A 24,368-nucleotide genomic window follows, 5' to 3' on the forward strand; every position below is an offset into this window, starting at 1 on the left:
CGACCTTCCATATATTTATCTTTATTCCCTATTAATAACATTGGGATCACTGACCTTCCTATATATTTATCTTTATTCCCTATTAATAACATTGGGATCACTGACCTTCCTATATATTTATCTTTATTCCCTATTAATAACATTGGGATCACTGGCCTTCCTATATATTTATCTTTATTCCCTATTAATAACACTGGGATCACTGACCTTCCTATATATTTATCTTTATTCCCTATTAATAACATTGGAATCACTGACCTTCCTTTATATTTATCTTTATTCCCTATTAATAACATTGGGATCACTGACCTTCCTTTATATTTATCTTTATTCCCTATTAATAACATTGGGATCACTGACCTTCCTTTATATTTATCTTTATTCCCTATTAATAACATTGGGATCACTGACCTTCCTTTATATTTATCTTTATTCCCTATTAATAACATTGGGATCACTGACCTTCCTATATATTTATCTTTATTCCCTATTAATAACATTGGGATCATATCACTGGCCTTCCTATATATTTATCTTTATTCTCTATTAATAACATTGGGATCACTGACCTTCCTATATATTTATCTTTATTCCCTATTAATAACATTGGGATCACCGACCTTCCTATATATTTATCTTTATTCCCTATTAATAACACTGGGATCACTGACCTTCCTATATATTTATCTTTATTCCCTATTAATAACATTGGAATCACTGACCTTCCTTTATATTTATCTTTATTCCCTATTAATAACATTGGGATCACTGACCTTCCTTTATATTTATCTTTATTCCCTATTAATAACATTGGGATCACTGACCTTCCTTTATATTTATCTTTATTCCCTATTAATAACATTGGGATCACTGGCCTTCCTATATATTTATCTTTATTCCCTATTAATAACATTGGGATCACTGACCTTCCTTTATATTTATCTTTATTCCCTATTAATAACATTGGAATCACTGACCTTCCTTTATATTTATCTTTATTCCCTATTAATAACATTGGGATCACTGACCTTCCTATATATTTATCTTTATTCCCTATTAATAACATTGGGATCACTGACCTTCCTATATATTTATCTTTATTCCCTATTAATAACATTGGAATCACTGACCTTCCTTATATTTATCTTTATTCCCTATTAATAACATTGGATCACTGACCTTCCTTTATATTTATCTTTATTCCCTATTAATAACATTGGGATCACTGACCTTCCTATATATTTATCTTTATTCCCTATTAATAACATTGGGATCACTGACCTTCCTATATATTTATCTTTATTCCCTATTAATAACATTGGGATCACTGACCTTCCTATATATTTATCTTTATTCCCTATTAATAACATTGGGATCACTGACCTTCCTATATATTTATCTTTATTCCCTATTAATAACATTGGGATCACTGACCTTCCTATATATTTATCTTTATTCCCTATTAATAACATTGGGATCACTGACCTTCCTATATATTTATCTTTATTCCCTATTAATAACATTGGGATCACTGACCTTCCTATATATTTATCTTTATTCCCTATTAATAACATTGGAATCACTGACCTTCCTTTATATTTATCTTTATTCCCTATTAATAACATTGGAATCACTGACCTTCCTTTATATTTATCTTTATTCCCTATTAATAACATTGGGATAACTGACCTTCCTATATATTTATCTTTATTCCCTATTAATAACATTGGGATCACTGACCTTCCTATATATTTATCTTTATTCCCTATTAATAACATTGGAATCACTGACCTTCCTATATATTTATCTTTATTCCCTATTAATAACATTGGAATCACTGACCTTCCTATATATTTATCTTTATTTCCTATTATTAACATTGGAATCACTGACCTTCCTATATATTTATCTTTATTCCCTATTAATAACATTGGAATCACTGACCTTTCCTATATATTTATCTTTATTCCCTATTAATAACATTGGATCACCGACCTTCCATATATTTATCTTTATTCCCTATTAATAACATTGGGATCACCGACCTTCCATATATTTATCTTTATTCCCTATTAATAACACTGGGATCACTGACCTTCCTATATATTTATCTTTATTCCCTATTAATAACATTGGAATCACTGACCTTCCTATATATTTATCTTTATTCCCTATTAATAACATTGGGATCACTGACCTTCCTATATATTTATCTTTATTCCCTATTAATAACATTGGGATCACTGACCTTCCTATATATTTATCTTTATTCCCTATTAATAACATTGGGATCACTGACCTTCCTATATATTTATCTTTATTCCCTATTAATAACATTGGGATCACTGACCTTCCTATATATTTATCTTTATTCCCTATTAATAACACTGGGATCACTGACCTTCCTATATATTTATCTTTATTCCCTATTAATAACATTGGGATCACTGGCCTTCCTATATATTTATCTTTATTCCCTATTAATAACATTGGGATCACTGACCTTCCTTTATATTTATCTTTATTCCCTATTAATAACATTGGAATCACTGACCTTCCTTTATATTTATCTTTATTCCCTATTAATAACATTGGGATAACTGACCTTCCTATATATTTATCTTTATTCCCTATTAATAACATTGGAATCACTGACCTTCCTATATATTTATCTTTATTCCCTATTAATAACATTGGGATCACTGACCTTCCTATATATTTATCTTTATTCCCTATTAATAACATTGGGATCACTGACCTTCCTATATATTTATCTTTATTCCCTATTAATAAATTGGGATCACTGACCTTCCTTTATATTTATCTTTATTCCCTATTAATAACATTGGGATCACTGACCTTCCTTATATTTATCTTTATTCCCTATTAATAACATTGGGATCACTGACCTTCCTATATATTTATCTTTATTCCCTATTAATAACATTGGGATCACTGACCTTCCTATATATTTATCTTTATTCCTATTAATAACATTGGATCACTGACCTTCCTATATATTTATCTTTATTCCCTATTAATAACATTGGGATCACTGACCTTCCTATATATTTATCTTTATTCCCTATTAATAACATTGGGATCACTGACCTTCCTTATATTTATCTTTATTCCCTATTATACATTGGGATCACTTTATCTTTATTCCCTATTAATAACATTGGGATCACTGACCTTCCTATATATTTATCTTATTCCCTATTAATAACATTGGGATCACTGACCTTCCTATATATTTATCTTTATTCCCTATTAATAACATTGGGATCACTGACCTTCCTATATATTTATCTTATTCCCTATTAATAACATTGGGATCACTGACCTTCCTATATATTTATTCTTTATTCCCTATTAATAACATTGGGATCACTGACCTTCCTATATATTTATCTTTATTCCCTATTAATAACATTGGGATCACTGACCCTTCCTATATATTTATCTTTATTCCCTATTAATAACATTGGGATCACTGACCTTCCTATATATTTATCTTTATTCCCTATTAATAACATTGGGATCACTGACCTTCCTATATATTTATCTTTATTCCCTATTAATAACATTGGGATCACTGACCTTCCTATATATTTATCTTTATTCCCTATTAATAACATTGGGATCACTGACCTTCCTATATATTTATCTTTATTCCCTATTAATAACATTGGGATCACTGACCTTCCTTTATATTTATCTTTATTCCCTATTAATAACATTGGGATCACTGACCTTCCTATATATTTATCTTTATTCCCTATTAATAACATTGGGAATCACTGACCTTCCTATATATTTATCTTTATTCCCTATTAATAACATTGGGATCACTGACCTTCCTATATATTTATCTTTATTCCCTATTAATAACATTGGGATCACTGACCTTCCTATATATTTATCTTTATTCCCTATTAATAACATTGGGATCACTGACCTTCCTATATATTTATCTTTATTCCCTATTAATAACATTGGGATCACTGACCTTCCTATATATTTATCTTTATTCCCTATTAATAACATTGGGATCACTGGACCTTCCTATATATTTATCTTTATTCCCTATTAATAACATTGGGATCACTGACCTTCCTATATATTTATCTTTATTCCCTATTAATAACATTGGGATCACTGACCTTCCTATATATTTATCTTTATTCCCTATTAATAACATTGGGATCACTGACCTTCCTATATATTTATCTTTATTCCCTATTAATAACATTGGGATCACTGACCTTCCTATATATTTATCTTTATTCCCTATTAATAACATTGGGATCACTGACCTTCCTATATATTTATCTTTATTCCCTATTAATAACATTGGGATCACTGACCTTCCTATATATTTATCTTTATTCCCTATTAATAACATTGGGATCACTGACCTTCCTATATATTTATCTTTATTCCCTATTAATAACATTGGGATCACTGACCTTCCTATATATTTATCTTTATTCCCTATTAATAACATTGGGATCACTGACCTTCCTATATATTTATCTTTATTCCCTATTAATAACATTGGGATCACTGACCTTCCTATATATTTATCTTTATTCCCTATTAATAACATTGGGATCACTGACCTTCCTATATATTTATCTTTATTCCCTATTAATAACATTGGGATCACTGACCTTCCTATATATTTATCTTTATTCCCTATTAATAACATTGGAATCACTGGCCTTCCTATATATTTATCTTTATTCCCTATTAATAACATTGGGATCACTGACCTTCCTATATATTTATCTTTATTCCCTATTAATAACATTGGGATCACTGACCTTCCTATAGATTTATCTTTATTCCCTATTAATAACATTGGGATCACTGACCTTCCTATATATTTATCTTTATTCCCTATTAATAACATTGGGATCACTGACCTTCCTATATATTTATCTTTATTCCCTATTAATAACATTGGGATCACTGACCTTCCTATATATTTATCTTTATTCCCTATTAATAACATTGGGATAACTGACCTTCCTATATATTTATCTTTATTCCCTATTAATAACATTGGGATAACTGACCTTCCTATATATTTATCTTTATTCCTTATTAATAACATCCCTATGATCAGTCAACATTTTTACCGGCCAGGCCTGTAAAATACCGGCCAGGTGGCAACCCTACCCACGACCCGCTCACCATCAAGAATCAGGAAGTGCTGACATGTAAACTGGAAGTGACATCATCAGAAGTAGGCGTGATCAGAAAAAAGGAGTAAAAATCTCTATTGAGAAGACCCGCGACCTGCAAACCCGCAGAACCGCAGACCCGCGTCTAAACCCGCACCCGGAGCTTTTACCAGCAACCCGCAGGTACCAGACCCGCTCCAGGACTCTATTTGACACTCCAGGGACTTTTCTCATGTTTGTGTTGCTCCCCAACTCTTTTTACATCTGAATGTGACTCACAAGTAAAAAGATTGGGGACCCCCTGCATTAGTGTCACCCTGGAGATTCACTGTATTTCAGGAGCCCTGAGAAATTTCAATTAGGTAAATATATATTGAAATTACTCATCAGTCAGGAGCCCACCGGGCCCTTTACACTCCTGGGGCCCCTGAGCAGAATCTCAGTGTCTTCTTTTCCTTTGGTCTATGGGCTCCTGGGTGGCCCGGGAGTGGGTGCAGGTCGGGCAGCTGGGGCCCTTCAACCCCTACAGAAATAATCTTTTTGGCTGATACGCGGACACCTGAACCCCTGGCGGGCCCCCTGCTCCCACTGAATTTTTGCCACTGAAAGCTGCAGCTCTTATAGGTGGGATCATACACACCGCCCAACTGTCCTGTTTTCTGCGGGACAGTCCCGATTTTGACAGCTCAACCTGCAGTCCCGGGTTTGTTACTGAAATGTCCCAACTTCCTCTTTGATCTCCTGCACTGAACAGCCAGAAAAAGATACAACATTTCTAAAACTTAATTAAAATAAGAGGCTTTTTTTGCAGAGCCCAAAACACTCAGCAGCTGCACTTCAATCAATTTGTAACAAAATAAGATTAGCAAAGATACAATTGTAACAATTTAAGATAAGCAAATATATAATTGTAACAATTTAAGATAACCAAAGACGCAATTGTAACTAAGAAATGCAAAGAAACAATTGTAACTATTTAGGTTAAGCAAAGATACAAGTGTAAGAATTTAACAATTAAGAGAAGCAAATAAACAATTGTAACTATTTAAGATAAGCAAAGATACAATTGTAACTATTTAAGATAAGCAAAGAAACAATTGTAACTATTTAAGATAAGCAAAGATACAATTATAACAACTTAAGATAAGAACAAATACAATTGTAACAATTTAAGATAAGCAAATAAACAATTGTAACAATTTAAAATAAGCAAAAATACAATTACAATTGTATATTTTGCTTATCTTAAATTGTTACAATTGTATCTTGTATTTAAGATAAGTCATTACATTAGCAGACGCCTCCCTGACTCCCTGACTCTGGATTTGCTGCTCAGGGGTTGGTGGGAGCGCAGGGGGGTCGGGAGGGGTCGCAGCTCGGTCTCCGGCAGGTGAGGGAGGCGCGGCCCCTTTAAGAAGTCGGAGTCAGAGATTTGTACCGGGTCTAATGGGAAAAGTCACCGGAAGAAAAGTGAGAGGGGGCGGGGCAGGTGAGTGAGAGGGGCGGGGCATGTGGGCGGGACTAGCGGAGACTCAGGAGACACTGGGGACTCGGGAGACTCAGTCAGACCCGGAGCTGCAGAGACGATCGGAATGTTCATCCCCGGGTTCCCCGCGCTCCTCCTCTCCCTCCTCAGTCTCTGCCCCTCCGGCTCTGGATTTAACGTGGACACTCGGTTCCCAGTCCTGAAAGAGGCCGGAGTCCCCGGGGGCTTATTTGGTTTCTCTGTTTCACTTCACCGGCAGAGTCTGGACCAACAGCGATACCTGTAAGTACTACTACTGTCTGACCCTCTATCTCTCTCTATATATATCTATACACTGTAATACTACTACTGTCTGACTCTATTATACACTTCTCTCTATTATATCAATATCCAGCAGTGCAGCAGTTAATGAGCCAGTGATTCTATTGATCAGACATTGACACTGAACTCCATAAACTGACAGTCACTGACTCACACAACTGACATTGAATTAAATAGAATATTATTGCCAGGAAAAGCCAATCCATTCCCCTGTCATTCCATTCTTTCCCATCACTTCCCATCACTTCCCATTCCTTCTTATCCCTTCCCATTCCTTCCCAATTCCTGCTCATTCCTTCCCACCACTTCCCTTCCCATCCTGATCACAAGGGGTTAATAAGTGGGGGGGGTGCAGGAGTAATGTAATGATGCTGGGGGGTCTCTGGGGAGGGGTGAGTAATGTCCCTGGGGTTTAATAGGAGAGATAATGTCTCTGTACTTTGTGCAGAAGTAAATGGGACTCGGTTACAACAATGGGTTTGTGTCTGACACACAGTGGGTTGTGTCAAATTCATTTTAGGGCCCCCAACATATCATTTATTAGGGCCTCATGGGGCCCCTATACCTCCTGTTTCCTCTGTAGTTAGACCCCTGGGCAAACAGTTGGCCATACACATACACACAGCAGTACAAAGTGCCAGTTTGGGCCCCTGCAGATGCAGCTGACAGTCGATTAGCCCATATAGGGCCAGTGTGACAGTTGCACATCTCATCTCCGGCAGCTCAGAATATCCAGTTGGATTCAGACCACATGGGGCCATTACATTATAATCTGATTGTCAGCACAGGGGGCAAATGACCAAACCTATGGGGGGGGGAACAAAGATCCAGTCAGTTGACTCCCAACGAGCCGATATTTACTAATAATAATAATCTCAGTCTTGTCACTCCCAGAGTAGAGATTTATTCTAATCACAGAGATATCACGTGTCACAAGCTCAGCACGGGAAACAAGTGTTGGGATCATTGAAATGATGAATCAAAGGGAGACTGATATTGTGCATCTCTCTGGCACTGGAGGGGTTAATAACGAGAGGCAGATCTATGGCAGCTCCCGCCTCCCTCCCCCCCTTTTGTTCATCACACCTGCAGATAAGAAAGTGTTTCTGTGGCCTCAGGGTGGGGTGTGTAAATATTAGTGCACATTGTGACTTCACTGATACATTGACACACACAGTTGTTTGTGCAGCAGTGAGTATGGGGGGCACCTGTAATATAGAGACATAATATAAACCTGTTATATAGAGACATATTATAGACCTGTAATATAGAGACACAATATAGACCTGTAATATAGAGACATAATATAGACCTGTTATATAGAGACATATTATAGACCTGTAATATAGAGACATATTATAGACCTGTAATATAGAGACTTATTCTAGACCTGTAATATAGAGACCTATTCTAGACCAGTAATATAGAGACCTATTCTAGACCTGTAATATAGATACATATTATAGACCTGTAATATAGAGACTTATTCTAGACCTGTAATATAGAGATATAATATAGACCTGTAATATAGAGACCTATTATAGACCTGTAATATAGAGACCTATTCTAGACCTGTAATATAGAGACATAATATAGACCTGTAATATAGAGATATAATATAGACCTGTAATATAGAGACCTATTCTAGACCTGTAATATAGAGACCTATTCTAGACCTGTAATATAGAGACCTATTCTAGACCTGTAATCTAGAGACCCAATATAGACCTGTAATATAGAGACATAATATAGACCTGTAATATAGAGACCTATTATAGACCTGTAATATAGAGACATATTCTAGACCTGTAATATAGAGACCTATTCTAGACCTCTAATATAGAGACCTATTATAGACCTGTAATATAGAGACATATTATAGACCTTTAATATAGAGACCTATTCTAGACCTGTAATATAGAGACCTATTCTAGACCTGTAATATAGAGACCTATTCTAGACCTGTAATATAGAGACATATTCTAGACCTGTAATATAGAGACCTATTCTAGACCTGTAATATAGAGACCTATTCTAGACCTGTAATATAGAGACATATTCTAGACCTGTAATATAGAGACCTATTCTAGACCTGTAATATAGAGACCTATTATAGACCTGTGATATAGATACATATTATAGACCTGTAATATAGAGACCTATTATAGACCTGTAATATAGAGACCTATTATAGACCTGTAATATAGAGCCCTATTATAGACCTGTAATATAGAGACCTATTATAGACCTGTAATATAGAGACCTATTATAGACATGTCCTATATAACCCTGGGAATGTGCCATAGCTGAAGGAGCAGACTGGGTGGTGCAATGTTTAGTGCAGCCCTGCTCTGGTTAATGTGGCAGTTGCAGAGTCATGTGATCAGAAGGTTTCTGCATTTAGTTTAATAGGGTCATGAAAGTTGTATTGCTCCAATTCAGGCTTTTCCCAGCATGCCAAGCTCTCGGTGCCAGCTTGCACCCTAGGGTGCTATGTGCTCTCTAATCTCCCCGCACCATACTACATCCGCCTCCTACTTGGAGCAGCAGCAGGAAAGGGCACCCAGGAAATGGTCTGAGGTCCAGTTGCTTCCTGGGTGCAGCGAGTCGCGTAATCCCACTAAGTGCCGTGAGGCGGAAGGGCGGCTTTTAGCAGATTAAAGGCAATAACACTTTCTCTCACTAATAGAATTTTGTTCTGTAAATGGATCATATCATCCCAGCATTAAAGCTGCAGTCGCCATATTTCTGCTTGAGTCTGGGGTGGGAAGATTTTGGAAGACAAAGCCACCGAATTTTATTACCCTATAATTTATGACATGTGACTATGTCAGCAGCAACCCCCCCGCATTTGGATCTATAGACAAGCAGCGAGGCAGCTCCTGCACTTATTAATACATTGTCAGAATGTGCCTAGAGATAAGGTTTAACCTAAGGGGTTAATTAATTCACTTTTAGTAGGACTTGTATACAAAGATAATTTACAGTTGGTCTTCTTTTTTTTTTTTTTTTTTTTTATTCCTCGTTGAATTTTAACTGCACCCTCTGTCGCGCGTCGTGCAAACGATGGTTGCTAGGGTCGCAAAGACCATAGCAATCAGGCAGTGCAATAAAATAGTCTAAATGAGGAGTAGGAGAAGATCTGAGTAGAAAGATTGTACAAAAATAACCATCTAGACCTCAGAAGATATATGTCTGTCCTTGTTGCTGGGTATTTCTTGCCTTAGCAACTAGATTTTCATTTAGGGCGAATTATAAATGATACACAGCCAACTGTAAAATGTAATTTACCCTTAAAAGGGGTTGTTCACCTTTAAATTTACTGTTTGTATGATGTAGAGAGGGATATTCTGATACAATTTGCAATTGGTTTTCATGTTTTATTATTTGTAGTTTTTGAGTTATTTAGCTTTTTATTCAGCAGCTCTCCTGTTTGCAATTTCAGCCATCTGGTTGCTAGTGCCCAAATTCCCCTAGCAACCATGCAATGATTTGAATAAGAGACTGGAATATGAATAGGAGAGGCCTGAATAGAAATAAAAAGTAGCAATAACAATAAATGTGTAGCCTTACAGAGTATTTGTTTTTTAGATGGGGTCACTGACTCCCCCATTTGAAAGCTGAAAAGAGTCAGACAAGTAATTAAAAAAACTATACAAGATAAAAAGTGAAGGCCAATTGAAAAGTTGCTCAGAATTAGCCTATAACATACTACAAGTGAACTTAAAGGTGAACCACCCCTTTAGCTGAAAATAAGAGTATATTTGCCGTTTAGGGAGCAGAGTTCTCAGGTGTGTGAGTGTTAAATGATTGTGAATAGACACGTGGGCCGTGTGTAACAGTGTCTGCCTGTACCAATATGGCCGGGGAGCAAAGGTGTGTCACACACAGAGGTGCCTGCACTTGCCTCCAGCTTCCTGACTCACATTCCACTCATTAACACTTGCCTCTCCCTGTGCCTTCACCTCTCTGCACTCACACCCCGGGGGATTCAATTCCTCCTCCTTCTCCCCAAAGCAGAACATTGTTACCCAGGGGCTGAATTCTTCTTCATTCTCTGCCTTCATTCTCTATCTTCATTCTCTGCTTTTATTCTCTATCTTTATTCTCTATCTTCATTCTCTGCTTTTATTCTCTATCTTTATTCTCTGCCTTCATTCTCTATCTTCATTCTCTGCTTTTATTCTCTATCTTTATTCTCTATCTTTATTCACTATCTTTATTCACTATCTTTATTCTCTATCTTTATTCTCTATCTTTATTCTCTATCTTTATTCTCTATCTATATTCTCTATCTTCTCTGCCTTCATTCTCTATCTTCATTCTCTGCTTTTATTCTCTATCTTTATTCTCTGCCTTCATTCTCTATCTTCATTCTCTGCTTTTATTCTCTATCTTTATTCTCTGCCTTCATTCTCTGTCTTCATTCTCTGCTTTTATTCTCTATCTTTATTCTCTATCTTTATTCTCTATCTTTATTCACTATCTTTATTCTCTATCTTTATTCTCTATCTGCATTCTCTATCTTTATTTTCTGCCTTCATTCTCTATCTTTATTCTCTATCTTTATTCTCTATCTTTATTCTCTATCTTTATTCTCTATCTTTATTCTCTATCTTTATTCTCTATCTTTATTCTCTATCTTTATTCTCTATCTTTATTCTCTATCTTTATTTTCTGCCTTCATTCTCTATCTTTATTCTCTATCTTTATTCTCTATCTTTATTCTCTATCTTTATTCTCTATCTTTATTTTCTATCTTTATTCTCTACCTTTATTCTCTACCTTCATTCTCTGCCCCAGGAACTTTCCTTTAAACATTAATTGCCATGTTTCACTGATGTTGAACATTGTTTGTGTAGCCTTCTGCTATTTTGTTTCTGGAGTCAGAACTAATAGAGAGCAGAACAAAGACAAACGCCCATTTATATCATTTGCAATTTCACTTAGAAATAACTTTAAGAAGAGAATGTTAGAAAGTCGCTTAGAGTCCCGTTTTCCTTCCCTCTGTATAAAATCCCTTTTTTTTTTTTGGGGTGGATGTCCCCTTTAATTCTTTTGGAACAGGCTCAGAATAAATCCTTTTTACAATCCCTACAAATGATCTGACGCAGGAGAGGAGCTGGTGTTGTGCAGATCTCTAGGGACCTCACTGTACAGACTATTGCTACAAAATGAGGGATTTTCTGCAAAATAAACAGAGTCTGGTTCAATTCAAGGAAAAGACAATAAACCTGCTCCTGTGGTAAAGTCTTAATCACGTTGCAGTCATGTGACCTGACAGTTTCCTTGAGGAATGTCAAACATGAGTCCTGATTGGCTGGATGCATTCCGTCTGCAGCATTATACAACTTTATGGAATACTTTCATCCCCATAGTGTGAACAGCCCCATAGACTTTAATGTGAAATATCCATTGCCGCATCAGTAATCAGTTAAAACATTTAGTCTGTTCTAGAATATCCTATTCCTAGTGCCTTTGCAATTGGTCTTCGTTATTTAGTCTTTATTTTTTGAGTTATTCCCTTTCCTCTTTCCAGCTTCCAGGGGGGTCACTGACCCCAGCAGCAATAAAACCATTGCTTTATGGTTATTGTTATGTTTTATTACTTATTTTTCCTATTCAGTCCCAATCCTATACTTATTCCAGGCTCTCACTGGAACCTCTATCTGGTTGCTAGGAAGAAGAGGACCCTAGCAACCTGATGGAGACTGAAATACCAAACTGCCGAATAAAAGGCTAAATAACAAGAAAAATGAAGACCAATTGCAAATTGTTTCAGAATATCACTGTCTGTATCATGCTAAAGGTTTGTCTAAAGGTGAACTAACCCTCTAAGCTGTTACATATCCCCACTGCAGCCCCTCGTCGTGTCTCCAGGAGCAGCGGATCATTTTCTAGCCGTTTAATTATTGTTTGTTGGTATTTTGCACAGAACCTTTATTGAGTAACGTAGCCTTTACTTGTTCTTTCCCCTGACAGGTCATTGTAAAGAGCGATGATCCATTAAATCACAGCACTAGGGAAGTGGCCAAGGGAGAGGGGTTATTATGGGTAAGGGGTAAATATAAGAGCAAAGGCCCTTGATTGGGTCCTGACTGATGTCAGGCATGGCATCCTTTATCCAGAAACCTGTTATCCACAGGGATCTGAGTTACGGAGAGGCCGTCTACCATAGACTCTATTTTATCCAAACTATCCAAATTTTTTTAAAATAATTTCCTTTTTCTGTGTAATAATAAAACAGTCGCTTGTACGTGATCCCAACTAAGATATAATTAATCCTTATTGGAAGCAAAACCAGCCCATTGGGTTTATTTAATGTTTACATGATTTTCTAGTAGACTTAAGGTATGAAGATCTAAATTATGTAAAGATCTGTTACCCAGAAGGACCCAGGTCCCAAGCATTCTGGATAACAGGTCCCATACCTGTACTTTCCATAAGAAAGGAGGTAGGTTGTAACGACAAGAGGGTACAATAGATTAAGAGTTCATACAGGCATGGGATCCCTTATCCAGAAACCCATTATCCAGAAAGCTCTGAATTATCCAAATTATCCAAATCTTTAAAAATGATTTCCTTTTTCTGTGTAATAATAAAACAGTCACTTGGGGTGGGGGGGTCAGTGACCCCATCTAAAAAACAAATGCTCTGTAAGGCTACACATTTATTGTTATTGTTACTTTTTATTTCTATTCAAGCCTCTCCTATTCATATTCCAGTCAAATTCCTATTCAAATCAGTGCATGGTTGCTAGGGGAATTTGGACCCTAGCAATCAGATGGCTGAAATTGCAATCGGGAGAGCTGCTGAATCACAACTCAAAAACCACAAATAATAAAAAAAAAAAAAATGAAGACCAACAGCAAATTGTCTCAGAATATCCCTCTCTATATCATACTAACAATTCATTTAAGGGTGAACAACCCTTTAAGGTATGGAGATCCAAATGATGGCAAGATCCCTAATCCGGAAAACTCCAGTTTTGGATATCAGGTCTCATGCCTGTATATTATTGAAGTGTAAAGCTGCTATGAGTTGCCCATGGTGTGCTTACAAGCCGAGCTGTGCACCTATTTTGCCTCCTGCCCCTCCCGGGTGTCTGTAGAGCTCAGGATGCCTGGCTGCACTTGGGTCATGCTGGGACTTGCAGGGTGGGTGGGGGAGGCGGGGAGTTGACACAGGTATGAGCTGGATCATTCACCTGCAGCTTCTGCAGCACTCTAATTGGGCCAAATAATAATACAGGCATGGGAAACGGTATCCGGCAACCCGTTATCTAGAAACCTCCGAATAATGGCCGAAAGGCCATTTCCCATTCCCCTTCCTTTTTTTCCGAATAATTCAGATTTTGAAAAATAATTTTGTTTTTCTGTGTAATAATAAAACAGTCGCTTGTACTTGATCCCAACTAAGATATAATTAATTCTTATTGGAGGCAAAAAAAGCCTATTGGGTTTATTTAATGTTTATATGATTTTCTAGCAGACTTAAGGTATGAAGATCCAAATTACAGAAAGATCTCTTATCTTGAAAACCCCAGGTCCCGAGCATTCTGGATAACAGGTCCCATACCTGTACTACGTGTTTAGAGTGGAGGCGGCTGTTAGGACTGGCAGTGAGTTAGGACTGGCAGTGAGTTAGGGCTGGCAGTGGGTTCGGACTAGCAGTGAGTTTGGACTGGCAGTGAGTTTGAACTGGCAGTGAGTTTGGACTGGCAGTGAGTTTGGACTGGCAGTGAGTTTGGACTGGCAGTGAGTTTGGACTGGCAGTGAGTTTGGACTGGCAGTGAGTTTGGACTGGCAGTGAGTTTGGACTGGCAGTGAGTTAGGACTGGCAGTGAGTTAGGACTGGCAGTGGGTTCGGACTGGCAGTGGGTTCGGACTGGCAGTGGGTTCGGACTGGCAGTGAGTTTGGACTGGCAGTGAGTTTGGACTGGCAGTGAGTTTGGACTGGCAGTGAAGTTAGGACTGGCAGTGAAGTTAGGACTGGCAGTGAAGTTAGGACTGGCAGTGAGTTTGGACTGGCAGTGAGTTTGGACTGGCAGTGAGTTTGGACTGGCAGTGATTTAGGACTGTCAGGGCCACTTCTCAGAGGTTTGATGTAGAGACAAGTCATGGTTGGTAGAAAGCTGCAGGGAGTTGGCACATGTTTCCTCACTGCAGGGGGTTGTGAAGCTCTGGGCACGGCTGGCAAAGTGTCACTGTTGGCTCCAGCTCTTGTCTGTGTCACTGAAGGGTGCGGTGAGATAAATATTCTCTCCTGTTTCCTCTGAATCACCCCCCCCCCAAACATTCCAGACATGCAGGTAACACACTCCTGTTAGTCACATCCCCCCTCAGCTTCTTATTCTTAACCCCTTCTGTGCATCGCCAGGACCCCATGTACAACTGTATCTCAGGAAGGAATCACCAGGATCATTTCATTATGACTCCTTGTAAAGTGTAGCAAAGGTTTATTCCCATACAGGTAGAGAATTACTTCCATCATTTGGATCCCTGTACCTTAATTACTACCCAATAGGACTCATGGCGCTCACTTAGGATCAAGGAGGATACGATAAAGTTTATTCGCTCGGATCAAGGTACAAACTGTTTTATTGCTACAGAGAAACAGAAAAGCCTTTTTAAAATGTTGAATTATTTGCTTAAAGGGGTGGTTCACTTTTAAGTTGACTTATATCTGTTCTACAGAAGGGCTGATGCCAAGAAACTTTTTAATTGGCCTTCATTTGTTTTCTGTAGTTAAATAGTTAATTATTTGCCGCCTTCTGACTCTTTCCAGCTTTCAATTGGGGGTCACTGACCCCGTCTGAAAAAACAAATACTCTGGAAGGCTATAAATGTATTTTTATTGCTACTTTTTATTCATTATCTTTCTATTCAGGCCTCTCCTATTCATATTCCAGTCTCTTGTTCAAATCAGTGTATGGTTGCTAGGGGAATTTGGACCCTAGCAACCTGATATTGCAAACTGGAGAGTTGCTGAATAAAAAGCTAAATAAGTCAAAAACCACAAATAATAAAAAATAAAACCCAATTGCAAATTGTCTCAGAATATCCCTCTGTACATCATACTAACAGTTCATTTAAAGGTGAACAACTCCTTGCTAACGGATTCACACGTCCTTCTTGTAATATTGGGTTTCTGGATAAGAGATCCCATATCTTTACTTCTGTTGGGCCCCGTCCATCTCAGAGAATAACCAGGAGCCTCAAGATAAACACTGAGAAGGAATGAGGAGGAGGTAGAGAAGGAATGAAGTTATGAAAGGGAGTAAAAGATAGAGGAGACAGACTGGTATGTGAATTACACACACAATGTGCCTGTGTGTATATATATTGTGTTTATATTGTGTATATATATTGTGTATATATTATATATAATGAATTTGAGGCGTGGGACTCAAGATGATGCATTATGTACTGGAACTGATATTCCATGGAGATTTTACTATATTAACTCTACTTCTTAAACTGGTTTGTTCCCCTTTAAATTAACCTTTAGTATGATGTAGAGAGGGATATTCTGAGATAATTTGCAATTGGTTTTCATTTTTTATTATTTGTGGTTTTTGACTTATTTAGCTTTTTATTCAGCAGCTCTCCAGTTTGCAATATCAGCCATCTGGTTGCTAGGGTGCAAAGTCCCCTAGTAACCATGCGTTGCTTTGAATAAGAGACTGGCATATGAACAGGAGAGGGGTTGAATAGAAAGACGAGGAATAAAAAGTAGCAATAACAATACATTTGTAGCCTTAGGGTCAGGGCACACAGGCAGATTCGGGGAGATTATTCGCCCGGCGTCAAATCTCCTCTTCTTCGGGCGTCTAATCTCCCCGAATTGCCTTCCCGCCGGCTAGAATCTAAAATGCTGGCGGGATGGCACTTGGAGCGATTCGTTTTCCGAAGTCGCCCGAAGTTTCCTGCAATTCGCTCCGAGTTACATTTTAATTGCGGGAAGGCAGATTCGGAGAGATTATTTGCCCGGCGACAAATCTCCTCTTCTTTGTGCGACTTATCTCCCCGAACTGCTTTCCCGCCGGCTAAAACGTCAATCGCCGGCGGGATGGCACTCGGAGCGATTCGTTTCCGAAGTCGCCTGAAATTGCAGGAAGCTTAGGGCGACTTCGGAAAACGAATTGCTCTGAGTGCCAGTTTGGGGAGATTAGTCGCCCCCAAGAAGAGATTTGTAATTTGTAATCTCCCTGAATCTGCCTGTGTGCCCTGACCCTTACAGAGCATTTGTTTTTAAAGAAGGGTCAGTGACCCCACCCCATCTGAAAGAGTCAGAAGAAGGCAAATCATTTAAAAAAAAATTGAAAAGAAATAATGAAGACCAATTGAAAAGCTGCTTAGTTTTAGCCATTCTGAATACATACAGTAGTCTTGCTCTGAGACGTGGCTGAGATACGGAGAGACAGCAGCGATTTGTTTATAAGGAGAATCAATGTTTAAGCGTAATTATCTGATAAATAAACTGGCGGAGGTTTCTCTGCTGAAGGAGTGAGAGGTGGGACATGTTACTGCAGGCACTGACCTATATGTTCTACACATTCCTGAATTCTGGGGAACATGTATGTCACTAATATGAGCTAAAGGGCACATCAACTCGCTTCTTCTGAACCAACTGAAAATACTATAATTAGGGATGCACAGAATCCACTATTTGGGATTCGGCCGAATCCTCGAATCCTTCGTGAAAGATTCGGCCGAATACCGAACCGAATCCGAACCCTAATTTGCATATGTAAATTAGGGGTAGGAAAGGAAAAAGTGGAAAAAATTCTTCTTTTGTGACAAAGTCATGTGATTTCCCTGCCCGCCCCTAATTTACATATGCAAATTAGGATTCAGTTTGGCCAGACACAAGGATTCCAAATCCTGCTGAAAAAGGCCGAATCCCGAACCGAATCCTTGATTCGGTGCATCCCTATAAATAATCCTGCAGCTGTTACAGGGGGATCTCTACCCCAAATCTCAGTGGTGTCGCGGGGGGCCTGGGGAAAAGGGGGGAGCGGTCTGCTTCCTCTATAGCCAATAAGAACCCTCTATCCCTTCCCCAGCCGCTCTCTTACCTGCGACGGAGAAGCAGAGGGCGTCGGCATGAGGCGGACAGTGGGTGGAGTCTGAGTGGGGGTGGGCAGAGTCAGTACAGGAAGTAGGCGGAGGCAGGAAGTGGGCGGGAGGATTGGGATCGGAGTGCGCTGGTCCCCTCTGAAGATTTTTTTGCAGGGGAGCCTGGCGCACTTTAGTTACACCATTGCCAAATCTTAAAGGAATTCTGTGTGTTTTTATTTCTAAATTACGCAAATAATTCACTGTACAATATAAAATGTCATTCCTGAACCAGCAAGTGTATTTAGTTGTAATATTGGAGTGTAGGTGCATCTCAGGTCATTTTGCCTGGTCATGTGATTTCAGAAAGAGCCAGCACTTTAGGATGGAACTGCTTTCTGGCAGCCTGTTGTTTCTCCTACTCAATGTAACTGAATGTGTCTCAGTGGGACCTGGATTTTATTATTGATTGCTGTTCTTAGATCTACCAGGCAGCTGTTATCTTGTGTTAGGGAGCTGCTATCTGGTTACCTTCCCATTGTTCTGTTGTTTGGCTGCTGGGGGGGGGATATCACTCCAACTTGCAGTACAGCAGTAAAGAGTGACTGAAGTTTATCAGAGCACAAGTCACATGACTGGGGGCAGCTGGGAAACTGACAATATGTCTAGCCCCATGTCAGATTTCAAAATCAAATATAAAAAAAATCTGTTTGCTCTTTTGAGAAACGGATTTCAGTGCAGAATTCTGCCGGAGCAGCACTATTAACTGATGTGTTTTGGAAAAAAAAAAAACCATGTTTTCCCCTGACAGTATCCCTTTAAAATATAATGTATTTCTAAGCAACGTTCCAATAGACGCCAATTAAACCGTTTTATTGGGTTTAAAGTTCTCGGACAATGTAATTTCTGTGTAAAGGGTTGGTTCCTCTTTAAGTTAACTTTTAGTATGCTAAGCGACTTTTTAATTGGTCTTAATTCTTTCTTTTTTTTATATAGTTTTTGAATGATTTGCCTTCTTTTTCTGACTCTTTCCAGCTTTCAAATGGGGGGGTCACTGACCCCATCTAAAAAACAAATGCTCAGTAAGGCTACAAATGTATTGTTATTGCTACTTATTATTCCTCATCTTTCTATTCAGGCCTCTCCTATTCATATTCCAGTCTCTTATTCACATCAATGCATGGTTGCTAGGGGAATTTGGACCCTAGCAACAAAATGGCTGACGTTGCAAACAGGAGAGCTGCTGAATAAAAAGCTAAATAAGTCAAAAACCACAAATAATAAAAAATAAAAACCAATTGCATATTGTCTCAGAATATCCCTCTCTATATCATACTAACAGTTCATTTAAAGGGGAACAACGCCTTTAAAATACAGAGCCATTTGTCACTTTAGTTTTCTTCTGTTCTTCCTCCCCCGCCCCCATCTCCTCGTTATTTTTGGGGATGGTCACAATAATCTTGGTTGTATGTGATATGAGAGAGATTTTGGCCTTGAACGTTTTTATCAGGAAACCAATTTAGAGGACGTTCCCGTTTTTTGTCATGGCCGTGCCCCGCGGGATGGCAATTGCAGAGCGGCAGTTACACATTATGAGCCAATAAATAATGATAAGTGTCACTTCCTTCCTGGTTTGTACATTAGAACATGTTCTCTCTCTCCCTGACTCATTCCCAGGAGAATGTTTTTTCTCTGCCTTCGAGGGAGAGGCACGTGGGTTCCCTGGCAAACTGCTCTGGTATCTTTGGGTTCCCGGAGATTCATTTATTCCTATTATCGATCTGGAGATCTCTGTGTAACTGGACAGGCAAGGGATCTGTTATCCAGAAACCCATTATCCAGGAAGCTCCCATAGATTCCTTTTTAAAATGTTTTTAAATGATTTCCTATTTCTCTGCTATAATAATAAAACAGTCGTTTGCACTTGTTTCCAACTGAGATATAGTTAATCCTTGTTGGAGGCAAAACATTCCTATTGGTTTAATATATTTTAAACAGATAAGTACTACTATAGTTTCTATAAACAAGCTGCTGTGTAGCCATGGGGGCAGCCATTCAAGCACAGGATACACAGTAGATAACAGATAAGTACTACTATAGTTTCTATAAACAAGCGGCTGTGTAGCCATGGGGGCAGCCATTCAAGCACAGGATACACAGTAGGTAACAGATAAGTACTACTATAGTTTATATAAACAAACGGCTGTGTAGCCATGGGGGCAGCCATTCAAGCACAGGATACACAGTAGATAACAGATAAGTACTACTATAGTTTATATAAACAAGCTGCTGTGTAGCCATGGGGGCAGCCATTCAAGCACAGGATACACAGTAGATAACAGATAAGTACTACTATAGTTTATATAAACAAGCTGCTGTGTAGCCATGGGGGCAGCCATTCAAGCACAGGATACACAGTAGATAACAGATAAGTACTACTATAGTTTATATAAACAAGATGCTGTGTAGCCATGGGGGCAGCCATTCAAGCACAGGATACACAGTAGATAACAGATAAGTACTATTATAGTTTATATAAACAAGATGCTGTGTAGCCATGGGGTCAGCCATTCAAAGGAGAAAAGGCTCAGATTATACAACAGATAAGCTCTGTAGAACATAATGGTGTTATCTGTTATCCACTATTTAACCTACAGTATAGCTTTTTTTCAATTTCCGCCAATTTTGGTGTTACTGTTCCTTTAAGTACATGTTACTGGGCCCCACAGCAAATTCATTTAAGGGACCCCCAATATATCCAGAGGTTGCCCTGTTTTACCAATATATGTTGAAATGTCTCACTAATTAGGGCCTTGTGGGCCCCCCTATACCTCCTGGGCCCCCCTGCTGCTGCTTCCTCTGTAGTTACACCCTGATGAGGGGCCACTGTTCTACCTTCATTCCTTTGTCTTTGTATTTCTTTTTAAAAATCTCATTTCCAATTATTAACAGGCTTCTCTCCGGAGCTCCGCAAGATGCAGCCGCGCCAGGTGTGAATGCCAACAGGACTGGTGCCCTCTACGCCTGTCCCATTACCAGTTCCACCAATGACTGTTTTAGGGTTCCCATTGATCCGGAAAGTAAGTGCAAAGATCCACTCGGCACATTATATGATATAGGAAGAAAGAGAAACTCCAGTCAGACCCCTTTCTACTCTGCGATACGACGTTAAAGGATAAGTAAACCTTTAAAATAAGTGAATGTAAAATTGATGAGAGCGGTATTCTGAACACTTTTGTCATTTACATTCATTATTTATTTTGTTTTTATTCCAATATATACTGTCATGGGAAAAAACATTTTTTTCAAAATGAATCAGTTAATAGTGCTGCTCCAGCAGAATTCTGCACTGAAATCCATTTCTCAAAAGAGCAAACAGATTTTTTTATATTCAATTTTGAAATCTGACCTGGGGCTAGACATTTTTTCAATTTCCCAGCTGCCCCAAGTCATGTGACTTGTGCTCTGATAAACTTCAATCACTCTTTACTGCTGTACTGCAAGTTGGAGTGATATCACCCCCTCCCTTTTCCCCCTCCAGCAGCCAAACAAAATAACAATGGGAAGGTAACCAGATAGCAGCTCCCTAAAACAAGATAACAGCTGCCTGGTAGATCTAAGAACAACACTCAATAGTAAAATCCAGGTCCCACTGAGACACATTCAGTTACATTGAGAAGGAAAAACAGCAGCCTGCCAGAAAGCATTTCTCTCCTAAAGTGCAGGCACAAGTCACATGACCAGGGGCAGCTGGGAAATTGACAAAATGTCTAGCCCCATGTCAGATTTCAAAATTGAATATAAAAAAATCAGTTTGCTCTCTTGAGAAATGGATTTCAGTGCAGAATTCTGATGGAGTAGCACTATTAACTGATTCATTTTGAAAAAAATGTTTTTTCCCATGACAGTATCCCTTTAAGAGATATATGTACTGTTAATATGAATGAATTTTGTTACAACAGCGCCACCTGCTGGTCAGTTTCCCACCAGTCTGACCAGCAAGTAGTCAAGGAAGTTGTCAGGAGAAAGAAAGAGGCTGATGTTCTTCTGCTTAGGAATAAAATTAGAAACCTTTATTAAATCTTTCCTAAGCAGAAGAACATCAGCCTCTTTCTTTCTCCTGACAACTTCCTTGACTACTTGCTGGTCAGACTGGTGGGAAACTGACCAGCAGGTGGCGCTGTTGTAACAAAATTCATTCATATTAACAGCACATGTATCCCTTAATATCTTGGAATTAAAAGAAAATAAATAATGAATGCGAATTACAAAAGTGCTTAGAATAGACCCGTCGTCAATTTCACATTCACTTATTTTAAAGGTTTACTTATCCTTTAATGGTATGTCACTTTGGGGCAGAAAATCCACATTTGTGCTGTCCATGTTCACACATATGGAGCGGGAATAATTCAGTTCAGAGTTTTTCTTTCCACCTGCATTTTTCCCACTGATGGATAAAACTCAATGTGCTACTGCATGGCAGTGATGGGCGAATTTCTCCAGTTTCTCTTCGCCTAAAAATTTGTGAAAAGCAAAAATTTCCCTCGAAACGGCGAAAAATTTGCTTAACTCAAATTTTGATGCCTGCGTCAATTTTGACATCGGCGTTAAAGTCAACGGGCGTCCGAATAGTGTTGACGCAAGCAACTTTTCCGACGTACGTCGACATTTTTGATGCCGGCGAGTTTTCTCGAATTTATTTGCCTTCAGCGGAACGTGGAAATTCGCCGCAAATTTATTCACCCATCACTACTGCATGGAGCTATTGTCCTTAGAAATGGAACGTAGACGTATTAACGCACTGCCAATATAGGTTTCTCCGGTATCGCTTCATTAGATTGTCACTCACCTTGTTTCATTTTGGTTTCTTGGACAGGTAACCCTCAGAACAACATCATCGAGAATATGTGGCTGGGGGTAACTGTAGCGTCACAAGGGCCGGATGGAAGAGTGCTGGTGAGTGGTGCAAGATGGAATCCCTAGGGATATAAGGAATACTGTCTACTGTATCTATGTCTGTCCATCCATCTATCCATCCTATGTTATAATCTTGCCCATTGCAGAGGTAGTAATATAAAAGATTGTTTGTTTTCTCCTTAAAGGAGAACTAAAGCCTAACTAAAGAAGTAGCTATAAATGTTGTACATGATGTTTTGTGCTTCTGTACCAGCCCAAGGCAACCACAGCCCTTTAGCAGTAAAGATCTGTGTCTCCAAAGATGCCCCAGTAGCTCCCCATCTTCTTTTCTGCTGATTCACTGATTCACATGCTCTGTGCTGCTGTCACTTACTGAGCTTAGGGAGCCACTCACAATATACAGTACACATAGAATAGAAATGTCACAATATAAGGCTAATTAGTAATTAATACAGATAATTACTACATGGCAGCACAGAAACCAGTGCAATTAGCATCAGAATTGAATAATCAGCAAACCTGTAGCATCAGCTTATATTACAGCCAGGGAAGCTCATTTTCTGCTGGATAATTAGTGACGAGCCCTAAGCTTAGCTTCTCAACAGCCAATCAGAGCCCACTGAGCATGTGAGTGTCACAGACACTTTCCAAGATGGTGACCCCCTGTGACAAGTTTGAAGTCCTGGATCATTGCTGCTATTGACAAGCTCAAACTTTAGCCTCGTGCAATAAGTTCACTCTAGAAAATAGGCCATTTTTAGCCACGTTCATTTTTAGGGTTTAGTTCTCCTTTAAGAGTTGACCGTTCTGTAGGATTTTTTTGGGCAAGGCTGCTTGTGTTTAGTTATTTCTCTTGCCGCCCATGCCAGGTTTGTGGCCACAGATACACTTCAGTGCGTTGGTCGGGAGAGGAGGATCAGCGGCGGATGATCGGAAAGTGTTACATTCGAGGAAACAACTTGGAGCTCAATGAAGATGACGATTGGCAGACGTACCACAACGAGCTGTGCGACCCTAACTCGGACAAAGATGCCACTGGCATGTGCCAAATGGGCATCAGCGGGGGGTTCACCAATAATATGGTCTATTTCGGAGCACCTGGGGCATATACATGGCAGGGTGAGAAGCTCCAATTCTGCTTGTCCTTTCTACTGTTTCATTAGGCCCGAAACAAATCCTTTTATTCTAAAACAAAATTCTAATTGAAGTGAACTAGGGATATAACGAATTCACTATTTTGGATTCGGCCAAAACCCCTGAATCCTTCGCGAAAGATTCAGCCGAATACTGAACTGAATCCGAATCCTAATTTCCATAGGCAAATTAGGGATGGGAAGGGGAAACCGTTTTTTTTTTTTACGTCCTTGTTTGGTGACAAAAAGTCACGCAATG

The 24,368-nt window shown here is 38.7% G+C and overlaps 1 protein-coding gene across 2 annotated transcripts in view; it reads left to right on the forward strand.

Annotated features, from left to right (window-relative positions):
- The first annotated feature begins 6,695 nt into the window (after positions 1 to 6,695).
- The window catches only part of itga3.S (integrin subunit alpha 3 S homeolog), a 30,436-nt gene continuing 12,763 nt past the window's right edge, over positions 6,696 to 24,368 (forward strand). The window contains exons 1-4 of one of the 2 annotated variants that reach the window (XM_018238054.2): positions 6,696 to 6,960; positions 21,012 to 21,139; positions 22,936 to 23,015; positions 23,846 to 24,095. In XM_018238054.2, the coding sequence (XP_018093543.1) occupies positions 6,785 to 6,960; positions 21,012 to 21,139; positions 22,936 to 23,015; positions 23,846 to 24,095 (634 nt within the window). In that variant the 5' untranslated portion in view covers positions 6,696 to 6,784. The remainder of the gene's footprint in view (positions 6,961 to 21,011; positions 21,140 to 22,935; positions 23,016 to 23,845; positions 24,096 to 24,368) is intronic. The other variant, XM_018238051.2, reaches the window with a different exon arrangement.

This window comes from Xenopus laevis, chromosome 9_10S (genome assembly GCF_017654675.1).
Source record: "Xenopus laevis strain J_2021 chromosome 9_10S, Xenopus_laevis_v10.1, whole genome shotgun sequence".
Taxonomy (NCBI): Eukaryota; Metazoa; Chordata; class Amphibia; order Anura; family Pipidae; genus Xenopus; species Xenopus laevis.